This window comes from Haliaeetus leucocephalus, unplaced genomic scaffold (assembly GCF_000737465.1).
Source record: "Haliaeetus leucocephalus isolate CR32 unplaced genomic scaffold, Haliaeetus_leucocephalus-4.0 Scaffold556, whole genome shotgun sequence".
NCBI classification, from domain to species: Eukaryota; Metazoa; Chordata; class Aves; order Accipitriformes; family Accipitridae; genus Haliaeetus; species Haliaeetus leucocephalus.
Genome location: NW_010972992.1, coordinates 6,960,799 through 6,982,905, shown reverse-complemented (window position 1 = coordinate 6,982,905; position 22,107 = coordinate 6,960,799). Strand labels below are relative to the sequence as shown.

General features: G+C 41.7%; 1 protein-coding gene across 3 annotated transcripts in view; it reads right to left on the bottom strand.

The window, feature by feature from the left end:
* Positions 1-22,107, bottom strand: part of MIB2 (mindbomb E3 ubiquitin protein ligase 2) — a 51,564-nt gene that overhangs the window by 16,854 nt on the left and 12,603 nt on the right. For all 3 annotated transcript variants that reach the window (XM_010577435.1, XM_010577437.1, XM_010577436.1), the window contains exons 2-7: positions 18,114-18,464; positions 17,464-17,635; positions 7,947-8,053; positions 4,357-4,551; positions 2,932-3,074; positions 841-948 (exon numbers count right to left, since the gene is read on the bottom strand). In XM_010577435.1, coding sequence (XP_010575737.1) covers positions 841-948; positions 2,932-3,074; positions 4,357-4,551; positions 7,947-8,053; positions 17,464-17,635; positions 18,114-18,360 — 972 coding nt within the window. In that variant the 5' untranslated portion in view covers positions 18,361-18,464. The remainder of the gene's footprint in view (positions 1-840; positions 949-2,931; positions 3,075-4,356; positions 4,552-7,946; positions 8,054-17,463; positions 17,636-18,113; positions 18,465-22,107) is intronic.

The following is a 22,107-nucleotide window of genomic DNA, read 5'->3' as shown; positions in this document are numbered from 1 at the left end:
TTTAATTCACTTTAATAAGGAAGTTAAATCTGTTTGTTATTTAAAACAGAAAAGGGAAACCAGAGTTTATCTGTACTGGTAATTTGCCAGATGCTCCCTCTGCTCACTGAGCTGAGAAGGGAGCACTGTCAAAACACACTTTTCAAAGCAGACTAATTCTGCGCAAAACAGTCTGACATGGCATTTTCCATTGGTATTGGAGTTTTTAAGCATTGTGACCTTGTTCAGGTCTTTCAGAATTTTGTAGTCTTCCAGCAGCTCCTTCTATACCTATTAGCCCTGTTTCTAATCATCCACATTTCAAGTCCTCAAGCCTCTGGGGAAGGCCATTGCTATGAGCTTTAGAAATGCAGACACAAAATTAGAAGAGCTGGATTAAAGATTCAGGTCATCCAGAAGAATTGGAGAGAAGCAAGACAAAGAAAGATGCAAAAAGGAGGCTATCATGAAGACACAAGAATAAGGAAGAAAACAAAATCAAATGGAAACGATGTGGAAGAAAGTTCATAGATGAAAGGTAGCTGCAGAAGGATGAGCTACTGTAGGTCTGTATTACCACTCTTTTCAAAGCAGCTGAAATTAAGAAATGGAATTTACCTTAAGAACTTAGAACATCTGAAATGCAAAGGTTCATAAAACTGGACAGCCTAGTAGCCCAACGCCCACTGTCTGCAACCATCTGTCTTAGCTCTGATGGCTTGCAGGAAATTCTGCCTAGAACTACTGCTTTTAGAATAGCAGCGTATTTCTTCGGCACTTGCTTGAGACACAGCAGGCTAAAGCGACAGCTATTCCCTGCAGCACTTCTAGTTCTGGCCAAGCTCACCTACCAGCACGTACCTTAGTCAGAGCTCCAGGATGGAAAGTCCAGCGGGTTTCACTGTTGAACTGGACCCTCACGTCCCCTCTGTCCGTGATTCTGTGCACAGTCCCTGTCTGGCCAATGAACTTTTGATAGGGGGAAAAAAAAAGTAGGGAAAATCCCCTAAATAAATCACATTGCTTAATAGTGGGGAAAGCAGGCATCCAAGGCACAGATGGCTAAATTACCCACCATTTCCAACTCACAGACTAACAGTGCTCCCAAACCTGCTTTAAATGTGATGCAGTCATTGTTTTTCTGCAAAAGGAGGGAAAGCCTGCTTAAGAAGCTCTTCTAAAGTAGCAGCATATTGGGGGAGGAGGGCGATAGGAATACAAAGTGCGAAAATCCTTGAAAATGCAGCACAAATTGTCCTCCTCCTTCCAAATGACAAACGTGGGTAGAGATTACAACATTGTTCTGTGGTATAATACCAGCAAGGCATGCTTTGAGAGAAAAAAAGGGGGCACAGCAGAGGAGACTACAGAAAACCAAGTATCATTGTGTAGTGCAGTATTCTATATCTGTTGATTCTGGCAGGTCCTGAGCAGCTGACAGTTTTGAAGGAAACAAAAAGTACCAATTTCTGAGGTGAGAGGAAGTTACTGTTTCTCTGTTTAATATCCCTCTCTATACCTGCATTCACCAACAACAGGAATTCAGAAGTGCAGAGGTTTAAACAACCTAGCAGACTATGGTAGCTACACAGCAACATTCAAAAACTATAGCTTTGGGGATGAGAGCCTTAGCTGGAATAAAAAATTCATTGCTCCACTGACAGCGTTCTTAAAGTTCATGCCAGAAGACAGTAAGTCCCTGCCTGCCAGTCTAAAAAAAAAAAGAGACCAATGATCAGTTAGTAGATTTCCACAATGAAACTGAAATGACATAGTTTGTCTTGACATTTTAAAGCCTGATTTCAAAAACAGCACTCACCTACAGGGCAGGTTGGGCTGGGATACATATAGAATGTATCTTTATAATTTTATAGCACTGCTTCATCTACCAAGGCTTCAGACAGCTGTCTTGGAATCAGACCTGCAGGTTATTCAGTTTACTGACTCCAGTGTAGCAGGCATTTTGGTCACTTGTGGCTATACACTTCCCTCCCTCTCCAAAAAGCCACTTTTATACAAGTTACTAATACAGGCTCAGATACAGGTCTTATTACTGTAATGACGAGTATCAAAATGTGATTTTTGTCTTGCAGTAAATCTACTGCACAACAGCAGTACTGCCTTCTTCAATATGTAAAGGAAATTTAATCCATTTTGGGCCAGATCTGTAGACTACTAAAAGCCAAGGAAGTTGACTTAGGGAGAAACAAAAAGCACAGACCTTTTAATTTAAATGGCAAATTTATTCATTTTATTCAGCTGTTACCATTTCATCTGAACGTAAGCCCACACTGAATGTTCACAACCCCCTGGAGACTCACTTCCATGATGGCCCCCTGAGATGCTATACTACAGTAATAGGTGTCATTTCGATCTTTTACTTCCTCTACTGTCTGAGGTTTTTTTAGACAACAGGTGAGAACAGACTGATAGCTCTTCAAACTAAAGACAACAGGCTAAGCTCCAAGAACATCATATGGGCTGAGAAATTTTAGCCCTGGCCAGGAATAGAGCCCACTGTTGACAAAATACATAACTTTCATTAGTAGTAATGCACAGTACAAAAGGAGCCAAACAGAGAATGGATCCAGAATTCCAAGGAACAGATCCATGGCTCATTTAAAAACAAACAAACCAGCCGTTAGTTTTTTTGCACTGGCTTCCAAGACTTTTGAGCAAGTCTTTTGACCCATCGTAGACTCTTAGAAATTATGCAGGGCTCCACGAGGCAATTCTCATACAACACAGATTTATCTGAGCCTAAAAATAAATCTGACTCCAGCATCCTACCACTAAAGAAATTGTATTTGTGATTCGGTCAACACAATATAAATGTAGAAGGTAACACGTTACACAAAGATGTTCTAGTAACTTCCTAGCCAGTGCCTACTTATGTAGTCTGAGATAGTGACTGATACATTACTGAGAGAATAGGAGCAAGCAGAAGCATACCTCAGCCATTTTAGGATTCCAGCCGCCATGGCCCTCCTGCATCTCCCGCAAGATGTCAATGTCCAGCAGGCATTTCACTTTGTCCCCATGCTGGAATGGATGCCTGTCCGTGCTTTCTTTCCTCTGCAGTTCAGCTGGTTTTCCTAAAAAGAAGAATGATACCACCCACACACATGCAGGATGCAATAATACACTTTAGGTCTCATTTGGCTTTGTAACAAGGGTTGCAAATTAACATAGGCTTAATTGGGGCAGAATAGTGTAAACCCCTTTTTCTATTGTGGAGTATGCCCTACACACTCTATGGGGCAGCACTATGTAGACAGATCAAGAGGATTTAGCGCTAACTGGATATTGATATTTGATATTGATATGGGTTAAACATGAGGTAGTTCTAACAAGACACAATTTTGTCCCTTCCCAGAGAGGGGAATGCCTTTGAATGATGCCTCTTCATGTCATGTCAGTCATCAGCAGCTGTTCTTAGCAATTTAGTCAACAACTGTTGTTCAGCAGACACACCCACACAGTACTCAAAATAAGTTCTCTTCCATAGGCAGCCACAGAGCTTGCTTTGGGGAGTGCTTTACCCTCCTAGCCTTCCTGTGTAGCAAGAATCTGTACCCCTGGAAATAAGCTTGCCATCCAGCCCTTCCCTTTCCACATGCTCTTGCCAAACTGCTCAGGGAGAGAAAAGAATGAGAAAGACCCGATTCTGCTGCTGTAAACTCAAGAACAGACCTCTCTGTCTTCCTTCAGGGGAGCAAAAGATGGCCCCTGCACCTCATTAGAAAAATACAACCAAATTACACCTTAGTAAAAAATCCTGCAAGTCCAAAAACACAAGTAGTTTCCTCGGTTTCATTAGAGTTAAGAGGAAAGGTGGATTGCAACAAGTTGCCAATATAGACATTGCCTTCTTCCATGACTTCTACTAACCTCCTTGCTGGGCAAGTATTAGTCAGCTCAGAAATCTCCCTTTTGTCACATTCCCCTTCAACACACTTTTTGGTCCACCAGAACAAAAATATTTGCTCTCTAAAAGCATAGTGAACACCAGTTGGACCACTGCTTGCCTAAAGAATGAAAAACTTTGGATTAACAAAACTGACACTGGCTTGAATTCTCTGCTGAAGGGTGTTTCATGCATTTGCAGCAGCAAGAAGTTGCCTTGGCAGAAGATCCTTCCCTGGCATACAGCTGTGGGCATCCGATGGTCTTGCACAATCTTACCACTGAAAGGCCAAACCACTTTACTAACCACTCTGGGTTCACACATGGACTACTTTTTTCAAATGGTACACATTATGTGGGAACTTTATAAAGCCACCTACCGATTTTCTGTCTTCCAAGCAAACCGGCTTTAGTGTCACAAAACGGCAGCATGAATCAGAATTTCTCAACAGAAGACTTGTCTCTACGCACCTAATTTTGGGAGATGCTCTTTGTAGTAAAAGCCACCAGATGCCTCCACGGTACATTTCAGATCCACTTTTCCCTTGTGTCCAACTCTGTAGACATTTGTGGTACCATCAGACCACGTGACGCTGGCCACACTGCGTCCGGTCTCTACATCCCAGCCACGAATATCAACCACACGTCCAGTTTTACCTTCACCACCTGATGGAAAAGAGGGGAAAAAAGTGTTCAGCTTGCATTTTCACCAAGACCAATATACAGAAACTCACCTGACACTGGGATGTTTACTGAGATATAATTTAATGACTTTTTTTTCTTAACTAAGTAAAAAATAAGGAAAAAAACTTGTCAGTTCTCCAGCTATTCACCACAGAGAAGTAGGCATGGAGCCAAAAGTCAATAGCTGGGGCAAATGAAATTCTGACAGAGTTGCCATCAGGAAGGATTTCTGTGGGGCCCTATCATAGGCCAGCTTTACATGTTGAACAGAAGCACACAGGTCTGCTTCACTGACAGCATATTGCTGCCTGAAGCAATGCCCTCCAGTCAAGTGTTCTTCATATACATGTAAGAAGGAAATCACACACACACAAAATATTATTCAGCAGCTTCCTCACAGCGTGCATGATTCACCCTGATCTGCCGAAGGCACAAGAGAACTCAGTCACCTTTTTAATTTGGGAAATTAAACCATGACAACTCAGTTTGACCAGCTAGGAGAGAATCTCTACATTAAACTCACCGAAAGCCAGCCAGCCATTTACTTTGGAATACAAATATGGAAAAGTTGAATTCTGTATAGAAGCAGCCATTCTGCCTGGTGTACAGAAACACTGCCTAGTTAGGCAGTGCACAGTGTCATGGCACCACACTGTGGCAAGATAAAAACACAGCAGCATTGTAAAATCCACCCAAGATCTTTAATCTCTTCCCAACACCAGCCAGGTAGAGGAACATCAAGTAAATTTTGTTCTGGTACTTCTTTTCACTATTGAAACAATCCAGAACAGGAGGATATATTTGTGAGAAGGTAAATCTGGCTGGGCACATGGGACATACTCTCATCCAAGAGACAACAGTATATCAACACTGAACCTAGTGACAAGGCAGTCAGATTTGCAGATTCCCTAACCTCACTCTACTGTCAAATCACTGTGTGAACTCGGGCAAGCCCCAGCACTGATCTAGCGCTTTCCCAAAAGGGGAGAGCAACATGTCTGTCTCGCTGAGTGGACAGTGAGCTTCTAATTGTCTGCAAAGTCTTGGAATTTAACAGCTTAAAGGAGTTAACTTCCTCATCTAACTGGATATCTATCTAAAAAGCATAATACAGACAAACTAGTGGGCTTCATTGTCAGCTCTATCAATGACAAGAACATGCCTCTTTAGAGGGCTGGTCCGAGAATCAGAAAGTCCTAGTATCTCTTAATTTTTACTGGAAGAAAAATATTTTTAAAATCCTATCTGCCTTTAAAATCTCTCCCTAGAAATGGCAGGTGGATCCCAGTTCTGTACACAATTTACACTGCAGCCAGTTACCAGATCAGCACTCCAGATATCCACCCACATGAATACTATCTAGGAAAACACAATTTACATTACCAAAAGCATTTCTGTGATGTAACCTTCACAGCTATGCCTAAAAAAGCCTTCCAGATTAGAACGCAGAACCTAGCAATAGGGCAGCTAACAGTAATTTTCATCTTCCTTTCTGCAGGTAACCATAAACAACTGTCCAGTCCAAAATTAATCAGGATGACAGCTCTTAGAAAAGAAGGCTACATGCAATATGCAGTTACTGACCATGGGAAGGGAGAGCCTCTGGATGCTACCAATGTTCCAGTATGGGAACACAGTGACCTTGCATCAACACTGTGTTCCTTTGACTGTATTACTAACATGGACAGGTTGTAGCAGGTTCCTGTCCTCTCCCTGCTCTGTCAGTCTGCAGGAAACCTGGTAGGTATCACTGGCCTCAAATTAGCGCTGACAGAAACTTAGTACCAGTGACAAAAGAACTTAAAGTTCGTCTGTTGCAGCAGGGATTCAGCTTGAACAACAACAACAACAAAGTAATCTCCCCCGTCGCCCTGGTCAGATGCTTTTCTCTGAGGAGGGCACTAGCTTCCACTTCCATGGTGTTTGGACTCTGAGAAATGGTAGTAAGGAAAAATATGTATTCAATGAAAAGGCTGAAGTGATTGAAGAGCTGCCAGAGCCCACCCCGACCACAGCAGAGAAAAAAGTTTGGTCAATTGGCAAATTTTGCAGTCAATGCTAATTTCTGCAAAGGGCTTCAGGCAGCAGGAATACTAAAAAGACAAAGGGAAATAAAAGCAAGACCAGATCAGATTTCTCAGCTAGCTGCTATTGCCCTTACCAGACACACAAGACCACATGGTCAATACATGAACTTACCAGGACCCTGTTACAGAGTTTGCAAGGTTATTTATTACCACTACTTACATGTTACCTCCTTAAGTGGAATTAGATTTGATGTGTTAGCACTACCAGGAAGCTAAGTTCAGAAGAGCAAATAGCTGTGGATGGGGACAGCTCCATCAAAGACAAAGCAGTACTCATTAGAGACCAGCTGAGCAGCTGGCCTTATGTTCTTCTTGCTCGTCTTGCACATATAACTGCTTTCAGGTCACAATCATTGTAAGCAACACAAGTCTCAGACATGTAAATGTTGATCTGATCTCAAAAGGATGGATAAGCTGTACTGAGCATAAGCTTCTTTTGCTCTCAGACCCTGCAAGTATCCATGTCCTCCACTGAACCCAGTGCTGCAATAAATGGTGGAGTCAACATTGGAACCTTTGGGCTTACAACTTAATTATTAAGGGAAAAAAGAAGCAGTAACATTACAGTGCGTACAAGGCTCTGGAATAGAAACGGATAGTAAAATTTCCTTAACCTTGTAGCACTACAGAGAAATCAGTATCAGTGAATTAGACACAGTCATTACGCCCCAAATGCAGCTCTAGAAAAGACATTTTTGTTCCTTTGCATTTTCAGCCTGAAGTTACAGTTCATACAGAAAGCAAAAACCATTCTCCAGCAACCACAGCAAACAGTTCTTCATTAATGCTCCATGTGGAACAGTCCTTATATATCATTTCTCTTTGCTGTTCTTAAAAGTGTCCAAATAAGGATGTTCCAAAGAATTCCAAAGGAAAAAGGAGTACCGTACATGAAGTCAGACAAACCTTATTCCTACTGTGAATGGAAGCTTTTTCAGGAAAAGATGGGTCTCTATTTTCTTATAACACAGTGTACATTTATAGATCTATACAAGGTCTTCCAGGATGGTTCCCATGAGTTTTCACATCTATGAAACAGGAGCAGCAAAAGTTCCCTCCCACACCCTGAATGAATGCATACAGTTTGTGTAACAGATATGTTTTTAAACAAATACAAGAAAGTAAATAATATTTAATACTCTAAAGAACAGCAACCTGCATCATCTGAACAGCTCCCACAGAAGCTACTGCTCAGCACATGCATTTTCAACTAGTGATTTGGCAAAAACTAAAAACAAACAAACAAAAAAATTGAATGGTATTTTACAGGACATCTTAAAAGAAGCTTACCATCCTGGTTACCCCACTCCCAGTCGGGGCCACGGACTACTTTAGCCCCCTGGAAAGTCCCTTTTAATGTGATGCGAGTCAAATTCTGTCGAGGACTCACTAGGACTCTGGAGAAACAAAATAAGAGAAAACAAATTAATTTATTGTTACTATTCACACTTTATAAAGCTCTGTTCCAGCTGAGGCCTGTCATATGAGGACCAAGTGCACCACAGTTAAATACAGAAAAACATGGCTTGAGTTCTGAAGAGCATGTAAGAAGTGAGAGAAAACAATAAAATAGCTGAACAGGGTCTTTGACCCTAAAAGCTGGTGTCCCCAGGAGGGTCAGAATACTTAGGCACTGTTCCACTGACGGCAGAAAGACAACTAGTGAATAACACACTGGGCTAAAGAAAACCCAGGTTTACCTTCAAACATTACCAGAAATTGTGAGATCCATGGTGAGCTTTAAAAAGGTTGTTTGTGTTTCAACTGTGAGATGCAGGTAATTGGGAATAGACGCTGCTTACATGAGCATGAGGAATGGCCACAATTCAGTGACAGTCTGTGAAGACAAACATATCTACACACAAGCAGAAGGACTGTGGTGGGGTCTCTCTCTCACGTTGTTAGATACCAGAAGGTCATCTTGCTGACTCAGGGAGTTGAACACATATAAACACAAAGATTCAACATGATTACATTCACTCACTCACACACAGCTTGCTTAGCCATGATGGAAAAAAGATCATCCTTTCAAAACTTCAAAAGCCTTGAGGGCGCTGGGCAGGGGGGGGGGAAATCAGTAGCTCCAAAGATGAAAAAATTCCCCACACACTCTACGAGATGCACAAACCACAAATTATATTAGGGCAGGCAGCTCACCAAGGGCCAAGCATGATTACTGTGAATGCATCCAAATTAATACTTTTTAACATAACTATTTACCAGCATTCTACAGCATAAGGTACAACATCTACAAACCAGTCATCAAAATCTGGGTTTAGCACCTTCACCCCATTGCCTACACAGAGCATGGGAAGCCCTCCTACAAATATCATCAAGCAATCCAAAACATCATAGCAGGAGGGCATATTAAGTTTTCCTTGCCAGCTGTGCCACTTATAATCCACGTTTCCCAAAGAACACCCAAGTCAATTAATCTAAGTCTCACATCATTAAAATATATCTTTAAAACAAAGCCTCGGGGGGGGGGAAGAGAGGAGTAAGGAGAAAGTTAGTAAGTTCTCCAGAAAGTCTGACATCACTTCAGAGGGAGAGTGAAACCAACTTTCAGCTGCCCTTGTATCCCATCATTAAATTTAAGGCAATGCTTATGGACATTACTAGGGTGTACACTGCATGAAAGCAGTAATGTCTCAGGCAGTCTCCTAGTTCAAAGTCATAAGGAGTTCAGCACATTTCATAACCGAAGCTGCAGACTGCACCGCCTAGTTCACTTGCTGAAAAGCAGAGCAGATTAGACCAGTAGTGTTGTGGCTAGACTTTCCAGGGTAACACAGAACTTTCTATCCGCCCTGCAATCCGCATCACAGGCATACACACCGATCCATCTTAAGAAAAAAAAAAAAATACCTACGTGATAGTAAACAGGGGGTCTGATGTCCTGTTAAAGCAGCTTCCAATTCCCATAATGGTACAGCAGCTTCTCTGCTGTTTTTGTGCGTGCTGTTCCTAGTGTCTGTTCCCTAGCAGAAAGCTTTTTCATGAGATACCAAGCCACCAAAGTCCTTATGGACCAGTTTGTGTTCCTTGCCCAGGGTACAATCCACTTTTCTAGGTGACTGCAAAGGTGCCGCAATCCATAGCCATAATTGCGCACCTCCTCCTGACAGGCTCTTGGCAACTCCCAGACCAGACAGAGCAAAACCAAGTTCAGCAGCTGTTCCACAGGGGAAGGGGAGGGGAAGCCTACTGGGGGTAGGGCTGACCTCAGAACGCTGTATTTATTTTCCATCTAATACCTAGAGAGAGAAGGTGGAGACTCAGAAGGATAAAAAGCTTATGCTTGAACTGTTTACTTATCCATCAAAAGCCCAAGTCTTTTACCTTTCTTAACTTGTTAACAGATCTCCCACCTGTGCTTTACAACCTAATGTGTTTAAAAAGAGGGAGAGATTATTTACACATGCTCTTATAATTGTTGAACGTTCATTATCCAGATTGTAGCTCAACAGGAGGGAGACAAAGACTGGTTTTTGGATGGTTAAGATTTTGTCTGTTTTAAACACCATCAAGGCTGGCAGTTGTTATGAAAGAGAATATAATGAAAGAGGGCTAGCAAAAAGCTCAGCTAAAAAGAAGCACTGATCAGCATTCATTTTATTGCACTGTGTCATGCACTATAGACTGGCTTCAAAAACCAGCATGGATTTCTGTACTACATCTGAAACAGCTTAGCTACAACATGCTATTTTCACTGTGTTTTGCTGAATGCTTTTCTAACAATTTATCAAAGACATCTTAGTCAAGCCCTGAGACAAAATGATAAAAATATACTTCTCTCCTCCAAACCCTACTCTCATAAGGGAGGGGTTTCAATGCAAAGATTCTCAGTGGTAGTAAACAGAGCACCAAGCTAAGCTTAAGCAAGATGTTTAAACAGCAAAATAGCCATCATTCATTAGATTCCTAGCATAATTTCCCTTTCTGTGTAATCAAACAACAGTCATTTCCCATCTCAACAGCTCTCACATTTACCTGCCACTTTTAGTGAAATCTGTGGCTAGAGACCAGGACAACAAAACAAAACTGACCAGTTCAGAAAGCTGAACTTCCTTAAAGAAGAAAGCAGCATAAGAAACTCCATCTCCCATTCTACTTAAATGCTGGAGGCAATCCACCATAACTGCCTTCTTCCCCTGGCCTCACAAAAATTTTGACCTTGTCTTGAACCACACTGCTGACCAGGAACACCAAAGAATGATACAAGAACCAGATGTCCTGAGCTGATACATCTTAGGTTTTAATCTAATTCAACATGTTTTGCTCCAAATTCTGGATAACAACCAAAGTTACTAGTGTGTTGCAAAAACACCCTGGGGATAAGTTTAATCACTGCAATATTGCCTTTAATAACAATTTTAATTATGACAGCCAAAGTCTGCAGCCATTTCTGCCCTACAAATGCCAATGATATTAAATTACTATAGAGTCCAGAAAACGCTTGGGAGCATGTACTGTACAGAATGAAGCTATGTCTGTCTTCAGCATGCTGGAACCAACCCCCCTGTGGATTACTCTGCCTGCGCTCAAATTTCACTGAGGTGCTTACATAGCCTTTCACATCACTGAGAGCTACGCTCCAGACAGCCAGAAAAATAGCATCATCCATGCTTTACAGATAGAGATGAGATCCAAAACAACTGACTTCGAGAAGTTTAAATAGACTGCTTTTAATTTGCAGTAGCGATCCGAGGCCCTGCAGAAGTCAGAGCCCTTTCATACCAGGCACAGCTAACATATTTTGCAAGACAGAGGCTTCTCCCTGCAGACAATTCTTATCCAAAGAAACAAGCACAAAGCATGGGACTGGAAAGCAAAAGGGATGGTCACCCTGCAAAGCAGCAGACCATAAATACTGTGTTAATGTCTTCAGAAAGGCACAGCTGTAAACTAGAATCTCAGCTCACAGTGGGTACAAACCCACACTCCTCCTAGGATGTATAAAGATCTACACAGGCTACCTCAAGAAAAGCCAACACAGAGATCTTACAGAAACTACAGGTAAAACCGACGTCAACGATGCAAGAAATTCTACATTCTCTAATCCTCCCTAGCAAAGCTTTTACTGAAGCACTTCCAGCAAAGGATAAAGGAAGGAAATTCTGACAGATGGCAGGCGGATGCCGATTGCTCAAGCATGAACCAGACTAACGCAAGGACGCTAGCGAGAGATCAGGATCACAGAAACCTATTTCAGGAACTGCCTTTACCAAGAATTTCCATTGTCAATCCTATCCTTCCTTGCCAAGGCACAGTTCTTCACAAAACCAGCTGTATAACCCAGATCACAAGGTCTGAGGTGGGCTAAATGCTTGCTGCCTTTTTTGCTAACCTCCAAAGCTAACTCATATCAGACTCAGTTTTGGAAAGCCACAGGGGGCAAGATTTCAGACCAAGACTACTAAATGTGAACTAAAACACGTGTGTGCACCTAAGACTCAACACTGTATTGTAGACAGAAGGTTTTCTCAACTATGCTCTCAGAGATGTCTACGCGCAGCCTTTAATGGCAGAATATTGTACTGACAATGACACAGAAGCACTGGTGAGCATACAAAGTGAAATGTCTTATCATCTTTTAAACATGACTATTAGTTCAAAACACAAGGTTAAGGATGCTTTAGCGAAGATCTCTCTTGCTTACAGTTTTGATCATGTAATTCCAGAAAAGACAAAGATAAAATATGTCACTGAAATTTAATCCCTATTCCACAAATCAAACAGAATATTCCAAACTAAATAAGGGAAGCCCTAGTATGGGGATATGCCCTAGTGTTCTGCAATGTACATGTTTTTTTAAGGAGGCACAGTTAGGTAGTTTATTTGGTAAATCATGGGGTTTTTTAAAAAGCGAAATTATACTAATTCATTAATAGAATAAACTAATAAATAAATTCATATTAATAAATGCATTAATACTTAACAAGCATTTTCAAACCAGTTAGGAAACAAACACATCATGACACAAGAGCCAGATTTGATTCAAAACGCTACTCACCAAAATTTCTTAGTCTAGCAGCTTAAACTGACATTGCATAAATAACACATGTTGAAGAGATTAGTATAGTAAATAAACCTGCATCCCCTTTATTGCCTAGTAATCAAACACCCAGCAGTTGTCACTCAGCTGCTCTATCAGCTCAGGCTTAGAGTATAAGCAATCACAGATGGAAGGCAGGATTATTAAAGCTGCCTTCAATGAGTCTGCATTGCACATGCATACCTCAATGACAGCATGCGCTTGTTCTTGTAATGTATCTGATTTAGAAATCCAACTGGTAACTAGACTAGACAGAGCTGGTTTAAGAATTATGGCTGAAAATAACACCAAACTCTGTTTAGACGACAGTATAAAACACAACGTGAGAAAAAATTTGTATTTCTTATGCTTGATTACACAAAATGTTTCCCTGTGTAGTTTGCTGGCTCCTCCAACTCCATTGTTCTCCAGAAAAACATAGAACTTTTGAAAAATTGTTAAGGTTGTGATTTATTGGTGAGCAAAGTCTAGAAAAGAGCCTGGGTAAAATGCACCTCATCCCCTACTGAAATTCAACTTTGCATCATCCTTGAGAAGGCGATGCATGCAAAATGCCATTGCTGCTTTTGCACTTGAACATAGTAATACTGGTATTTTGTATGAGAGGAAGATTATCTCAGACTTGATTATTTGCAGAACTCACCAGAGTGTGCCTGACTATTCCAGGCCTAACATACACCTGATGAGTTTTGCTTTGCTATCCTGCTTACAGACATGATTTATCTTCCAATTACTAAGCATATATTCAAGCAAATGGATACACAATTGCAAAAAAAAGGTCTCTAGCAAAACTGAGCTGTCCATCCTTTTAAACTAAGGATGAGAGCCTCTCCCAAAACAGCCATAAAACTCAAACCAAACAAGACCAATAAAAACTACCAGCTATTGGCAGATGTTGGGAAGAGATTACTTCAAATGGCAAAATAAAAAAAAAAAAAAAAATCAGTACTCCCTGCCACCAGAGGTTCAAACTCAGGTCATTTAAGACCTGAAATAGCATTCAGGTAAAGGTGTCTTCAAAGCCTCTTTAGAAAACTGATTGGGAACCCTCTGCAGCATCTGTCTGGGCTTAAGGCCTCTTAAACCCTAGGATTAGCAAGCTGCTACAAACAGTTCTGTGCTGCCCTTGCCTAGGTTTAGCTGCACAGGTGCCATGTGGTGGGTCTGGCAACAGCAGCGCAGGTGGTAGCAATTTGCTGCACAAGGACATCATACTGCAATCTCTGAAATGGTCCTACTCGAGCCCTTAGCTTCCTCTGTCAAAGGATCAGCAACGGTAGCAGTTGCGAGATCGGATGCATGGCGATGCTCTCTCACAACAGAGTAAGAATGGAGACCACGGAGGGACTGGAAACTCCCAGCTCTTGATCTTTGGTTAAAGAGACATTTGATGTGACAGCTGCGCAGTACAGCTGCATTCCATGGTTCTTCTACATTTGATCTCACTGATGGTAAGCCAAGGACTACAATCAAGATATATAAGTAGCCCCTCCTTCATTATGGAAAACCAAGATCGTGGGATGCTGTCAAATTTGGTGGACTGTCTCTCCATCCACTCCCCTTATAAGATTTCTGACTAATTAACACTCGTGTGCTCATCACAGCACTTTCCCCAGGTCTTGAAAGCAACACACTACTGTGTTTGAGGCCCATTGTAAAGAACCAAAAGATACCCATTCCCTGCCAGAGAAAGGAGGTGAGACAATGTTGATCTCTAAAGGCGACTCACACTGTGTTTCATAGCCATTCAAACAACAGTGGGTAGCAACAAAACCTCAAGAAAAAACAAATCCACACAGCAGATACTATGTCTTCTTAAACACACAGCTTTTTTTTTTTGGGGTCCTTGGGGAACTGCCAAAGGTTTTCTCTTCTATTTTATTACGCCGAAAAATAGAGATGAGTGATCTAAGCAATAGTCCTAGTGAGTCATAAGTACACAATTTTTGTTCTTCGAAAAGGATGCTGCATTGCCTAAGGCAATGTGTCTTTACAGCTCAGACCTGTTATTCCAAAGAAATCCTCTCTATGGCATTGTTCAAAGGTGATCTCCCTCCATGCCCCTCATTTCATTTTTTTTTTTTTTTTTTAATTCAGAACATTCAATTCTTAAGGCAGAGCAATCTTCAGAACACTAAACCAACAAACCATAGGATTACATTTGCATTAAAGCAAAGGTGTTCCTACTTCTTCCTGCTCCTGCACTGCAAGACATTTCTGAGTAAAATTGTTTCAGTTTGCCAGCTCCCTGTATGAAAGAAAGCTCTTGCATAAAACACATATGCATTGCAGTTATAGTACAGTATTCTACCATCCAACTCAGTCAAACGACTGAAACAAAAAGCATTTCTGACAGCCTGTTTTCTCCAAAAGCTTAATGACTTTTAAGAATCACAATATGTACCTTTCATTCATCTTTAAAATTGCAGCTTTCCACAACTGGAAGCTTCTTCTTTGAGGGTTTCTAATTTATCTCCATCCCTCAGCACAGCTACATTCAATTCCTGCCACGTAGGAACAGCAGGAAAGGTGTTGTATTACCCAATTACAATTACTGCTGCTTTTTCCTTTACGCCTTACTGAGGCTCCCAGAAACCACTGCCACATCTGACAGGCTCATGCTGTGTCCCTGATGTCACACACACCCCCTTTTTCTTTTTAATTAGCTGCTTGGTATTAGGAAGATCATTGCTTCTGCTAACACATAGTAACGTAAATAAGAATACTGCTACTTTAACAAGACTTAGTATCATAGAGTCTATGTCTAGACTTCCTTTTATCAACTCAAAAAAAGTTAATATTGTCACATCTTCTCTAACCACTGAATGACCCACACTTGCAGAAAAAAACAAAGCAGTTCAGGAAAAAAAACAAATGAAACAAACCAAAAAGCTATTAAGGGGCAAGCATCATCAGACATCACATTCTGCTTTAGTGGACATTTACCTCTAAAGAGCCCTCCAGTGCTTCGGTAACATTCCAGAGTGGTGCTGCAGTGTTTTGTGTAAGTCAAACAACTCACATAGGACAGTAGTAGGTCTGGCAAATTTACTGGCAGTCTTCCAAGCTCCATTTTCACACTGACAGCGAGCACTCTATTGCCTAATTCAAATGGCAGCTTGGACACAGATCAGATACAAGCTTTGAAAGGAAAAATTGCTCTATTTACATCTTTCACCATTCAGATTCCTCAGAAAAGGAAACAAGTTCTGCAGAGGGTCAGACTCCTGGGGAGAAATTGCCTAGCAATCTGCCTTTTGATAAACAATAGCATTCTGGGGTGTTCCTGATGAGGGTCAGGAAAGGCAACAGAGTTGACCTGCTGCCCAAGAGAATGCAGCACTGTGCAGTGCCATGGAGAACACATGCAAAGGCCAGAAAATTTGGACTGCTCCGCAACAGTGCAGCCTCTTAGACTAATTGTTGCCTACTTTTTTACTTTTTTCTTTAAGTGTAAGGACGATTATGTACTGTAACAACAGAGTGTACCTAAAGCTCCAATTAATATCACAAGGAGGCACCTCCGAGTAACTACTTGGAGCTAACTATAATATTCATAGAAACAGAGAGAAAAAAATATATGTATATTTTTATATAGATATGAAATCACAAAGCTCATTTCACAATAGGATCTGGCTGGCTTGTCATATTAACACAAGCTCGAGAAGCATCCTAATCTGGTGGATAAACACAAGCCTCAAAGCTCAGAGGGGACATCTTTGGACAGCAACATCTATCCCTTTGCTAGCACTCAGAATTCTGGCTCAACCACACCGGCAAAACTATGGTAATCAACTCTAGGGAGTGCTTCCCATATGGGAGGAAAAACAGCTGCAAATCTGACACCATTGTCTTTAGCAAAGTAATTACACTTTTCATTCCACAGACAGATGCAAAGCACAGTGATTTTTCAAGGGGAAAAAAAAAAAAAAAAAAGAAAATAAATGACAGAGACAAGATCTGACTTCCTATTATTTTTCCTAAAGGCAAGAGGATTACAAGATTCATCTTCATGCCCACCTTAGGAGGCGTAAATGAAACTACTGTTGAGACTATTTTTCAGTTCTTCCTCAGGACACGAGAACAGATCCCATGTTTCGGCACATCATGAATGAGCATAAAATTATGGATACTGTTCCACAAGCATCAGTGCAGCAGTCACTTCCAATAATGCTAATGTGCAGAGTACAGAGTAAATGAGAAGGTGGTGTTCTTCAGTGAACAGTATAGACCCTGAGAAGAGATCGACAATTTGGGAGTGCAAGATTCCCGTCAGCCTCCCTGTGGCCACTCAGTTATCTGACAATAGCAGATAGCAAAGCATGTCTAAGAAATTATTTAATTGGGGGTGGGGGCGGATGACCAGAGCAGACAAACATTTTGCATTTTCACCTTAATTTTTCAGAAAAATTCTGCTGAATTCCGTTTGCTGTCTTTTTTCAAGCAGCTCCATAGAAGTCCCAGATCCAGCCTTACACTATTCTGTAAAACAGTGATCCCCCAACTTTTTTCATCATGCAACCTTATCAGTAAAAAATTTTGAGCACTCTCCAATATATGTACATTTATTTCTTTATAAATTATACAGACATGTACTAGTGAAGTTCTATTATGTTCTTCCTGCACCTCAATAGATCATCTTGCACACCCCCCGGGGCATGCATACTCCATTTTGGAGACCACTATCATAGAACAGTGACCTATAAATGTCAATGTGGTTAACTGGACTTCCCCTATAACACCACTTACGGTTGCGAGTGCGCTGTCTCATAGCGCTCGAAGGAGTGAGACAGATCATGCTTGTTGTTCATGTAACACTGTGTGCACAGGTCATAGTCAAAACACATTTTGCATTTCCACCGCATTCCCCGTATACCATGCTTCTTGCAACAGTCACAGATGATGTTAGGGTGACGGACACCTAGGGGAACAAAAGCAAAGGAATATAAGATCCACACAAGATCCAGAGAAACCAGGCTGACCAGGCTTTTAGAACTGTATCAGCATATTTTAAGGAAAAAAAATAATCATGTACTGTGCATGTATTGAAGATGATGCAAAAATGTAAAGTGATATGTGTAAAATGAACTATCCATTTCCTGGCTTAAGGGACTCTAATCCTAAAAGTCATGCCAGAATTGAACAGAATAACAAAGTCCGCAAAGTCAGAGTTAGACTCACAGATAAAAAAGAAAGAGTGCAGAAGAACCTTTGCATAGAAGCAAACAGGAATTTCATTGTCATGAATTGGCTGAGCATACACTGCTGCTCAGCATCAGTCCACAGGCAGCTGCAAAAGGCTTAACATTCCAGCTAGCACGTGAGGCAGGTGTTACATATGCTAAAGGAGATGGATTTACAGCACTAGTGTTTGTGCTTCTTGTCCACGCTACACTTACCTATTTGTGCATTATCATACAGAAGAAGGTCGTAAGCCCCTTGGAATCCAGTCCGGTAATTGGTTCTGTTGCCTTGATCCCACTGCACGACCACAGTCTTATCTGGAGTGGTTGGGCTGCCTGTCCGACCAATCTCAACCACAGTCCCAACATTCCCTTCGCCGCTGTCCTGGCTGCCCCATTTCCAGTCCACTCCACGAACTACCCGCATCCCAACCTGCATGCTGGCATAGGGGTCTGAGTCCATTGATCTGCACAGCAACCCCTAAAATTCTTCCACGTAAGGGGTCTTGGAGACAGGCGGTATCATCAGCAACACATCAAGCATCGTCAGCTGCATGTTCAGCACACCTAATAAGACAACATACAATGAAGTGATGCCACTCAACACACCACATTTTCCCCAGAATGACCTGGCTACAGAAGAGGCCTGACTGCTGAGTAGATAAATCTGTACTTTATTTAAAACAGGGATCCTCACAGCTTCAGCACAGATGGGAAGGATACACCAACCAGCCAGACTTCCAAGACACAGAAATACCTGCATAATAGCCAAAAGACTTATTCCAGAGCGCTGTGTACGAGGGTGTCCTGGTTCAGCTGGGATGTAGTTAACTGTCTTCCTAGTAGCTGGTACAGTGCTATGTTTTGAGTTCAGTATGTGAAGAATGTTGATAACACTGATGTTTTCAGTTGTTGCTCAGTAGTGTTTAGACTAGAGTCAAGGATTTTTCAGCTTCTCATGCCCAGCCAGGGCACCTGACCCAAACTGGCCAACAGTGTATTCCATACCATGGGACGTCCCATCCAGTTTAGGAACTGGGAAGGGGGGGCAGGGAATCGCCGCTCGGGAACTGGCTGGATGTCGGTCGGCGGGGGGGGGGCAATTGCCCCGCGCATCATTTGTACATTCCAATCCTTTTATTACTACTGTTGTCATTTTATTAGTGTTATCATTATCATTATTAGTTTCTTCTTTTCTGTTCTATTAAATCGTTCTTATCTCAACCCAGGAGTTTTACTTCTTTTCCTGATTTTCTCCCCCATCCCACTGGATGGGGGGGGAGTGAGTGAGCGGCTGCGTGGTGCTTAGTTGCTGGCTGGGGTTAAACCACGACAGAGGGAAAAGACCTGGGCAAGAAGTCTTTACAGAACTTCAGTACCAGCCCTTGATTTCAAATTCAGGAATATGTGCAATAGCTACCAGAGACACAGTGGCAACAGAAACAAAAAAGCATAGTAAACAGAGTTGAAAGAAATGACCAGAAAAACACCAGCAGCATGATTTTAGCAATAAAATGATAATACCAGTCTATTTTTCAGGAAGACTCTTCATATGCATGTTACCACATAATACTGCAGTGTTGAGTTTCTCTTGCCCAGAAAGTTAGTTTTGGTTTTGATTTGGGGATACAGGAAGTTTTAAAGAGGTATATGAAAGAAATGTTTTGTCTTTTTGCCAAAAGTAATAGCAGTTTTTTAAAAAGCACCAGTGTCAGAGAAAAGTCAATCTTTTGCTGCTATTTATCCATGCTAGCTACGGCAGGAACAGGGAACGGTTATCGCTTACCTGCAATAAGCACTGCAGATTTTGTGCTGAGATCAGTAAAAGCTTGGGATAACCTTTCCAACTGTTGCCATGACAATTGGTAAATGAGGTGAATACCACACAGGTGCAGCAAGCACATCCACAACTTCTAATTAAATCAAATAGATTGTCAAAGCCTGGTTTACCTCTTTACTAGAAGACAACAACACAGGGACCATGGCTTTTGATATTTAGGGCCAAGCTTCTGCTTTGACTTCTGAAAAAAGCTACTGTAGCATCCTTTTATCTTTGGGCACCCCTGGGTCTCCCTCTTCCTCTCAAGCTATCCATAACATCCAAAATTTTCTCAAAATTTGAAAAAAAACAAAACCAAAAAAACCCACCAAACAACAGAATGCCAAGGGCCAAATAGTGCAGGTTCCAAAAGCACCACAAATCTTACCAACTGCCATGACACAGAGCCAGTTCAAACCAGGCTGACAAACCTGGTTTAGCTGACAGGCTAATAGGATGTGTACTCAGACTCGGCAAAAGGAGCAGCTTTGTGACATGTTGTTAACACTACCACCTACCAATAAAGCAACTGAAAGCACTGAGGCCTAAAAATAAACTCTTCCTCCAGCCAAACATCCCCTTTTAAATGTATGGAGGAGTAGTTTGATGCAAAATCAAGTTTCTAGCAAGCAGAAAGAGCCCGATTTCTGCTCAGCTTTAGCATCTCTCTAGCTTCAGACTTGTCCTGCTACGCATCACTGTGACATCCAAACACCTCTCACATGAGAGTGACATCAAAAGCAAACGTCCTTGTGAACTTCATGTCATCTTTCATTCTAATCATCACTAAAGGATGCCTTGGGCAATACTTTCATTTAGACTTCCTTTGTGGAGCTAACATTGCTGAGTTTAAGGTGCACCAGCGTTTACTGTCTTTATCAAAGCAGAAATTATCAAAAAGAAAGAATATGGTTTTTAGAAAGCATCGCAGAGCCTAATGAGTTTTGTACAATCCCCTCTTCCTCCAGATCGGAGATTAATAAAATGGACAATTTATTGCTTTAACTAAGAGGCAGAACTGCTTTTTTAAAAGGGTGCCATCCACCAGTCAAGACAGTCAAACACACTGCAGAGAAAAACAAATGGAAACATCCAACAATACAAAGGTACAAGAGAAGCACAGTTCAATTGTTGCTACATGGCTTTTCCTTAAAAACAACCACCACCACCCCCCCTCCCGTTTCATCCAAGTGAACTGGTGGAAGGTGAGGGGAGGTCATAACAGTGGGAAAAGGAACAGCATGCTTAGAGAGCGAAACAACAAATGCCATAGGGTTTTTTAGACAAGCAGAGTGCGCCACTCCCCAACCTTAAGAGTTTTATGCTATTTCAGTGGACCTTTTCCCTCTCCCCAGGAATGAATGAAACATCACAGGCTTCAGAACTCTCAGCATTTCAAGGAAGGCAATGCCAGTTCCAAAAATTATTCATCATAAAAGAATATTCCAGGCTGTGCCACAAACCCATAAAATTTAAGTCACTGCAGTATAAAGGAGGATGATGCCTTGCTACCTGAAGACAGCGGAACAGGCTGACACACTATATATCGTGACACATGCTCAACAGAGCAGTCAAACAGCAGAGTACCAACCTCAGATCAGAACTGCCTTGGTCCTAGAAATGTGTGACCTACATAGAGGCAAACCCACACTTTCTCGGTGCACCTTCCCACTACTTTTCTGACATCAATGCTACAGAGATCACTTCTTTAAACCGCCAGTAAAATACAAAAGCTGCATGAAGACACTTTCCACAAAGAGTCCTGGAGAAATGCATCGTTTCACTGCACTGTGAATTTACTTACAGATGCAATATGACACACCAACATCAGACATCTTGTCGCAGAACTGCCAAGAGACAGCAATCTCTGTCAATATCACAGGTACCAAGTTGCAAGAACAAAAATCCATCTACTTAGTAGCCCATAATAACCTGGATCCAGATGGGAACAGAGTTTTACTACTGCCACAGGCATCAAGCTTCCCTTGGTTCTGCAGGTCCCTACGACTCATAAAAGAGCTGCACATGTACTCATCCCGCAGCTCTAGGAAGCTATTGTAGTTCAACTGCACACTTGTGATGCTGAATACTAGTTAACAGTTGTCTGTGCTGCATGCACCTGTATGCAATCCCTTGCTCACTAATCTGAAGGCTGTCTTCTTAACGTGAATACTCCATTTTCCACATAAGGCGGCACCAAATGCATTCTGCATTCCCATCTAATCTGCAGGAGTGATGCACAACAAGAGTAAAGAACCATTCAAAATCTTTATGAGATGAATTACAATGCTCACGCAGTCTGAACCTTGCTACCTTGCTAGAGATCAGCATTATTTACTTCCTAGAGTGGAAGCGTTTCACTCATTGAAGCAAATACTCCTCGCTTGATGC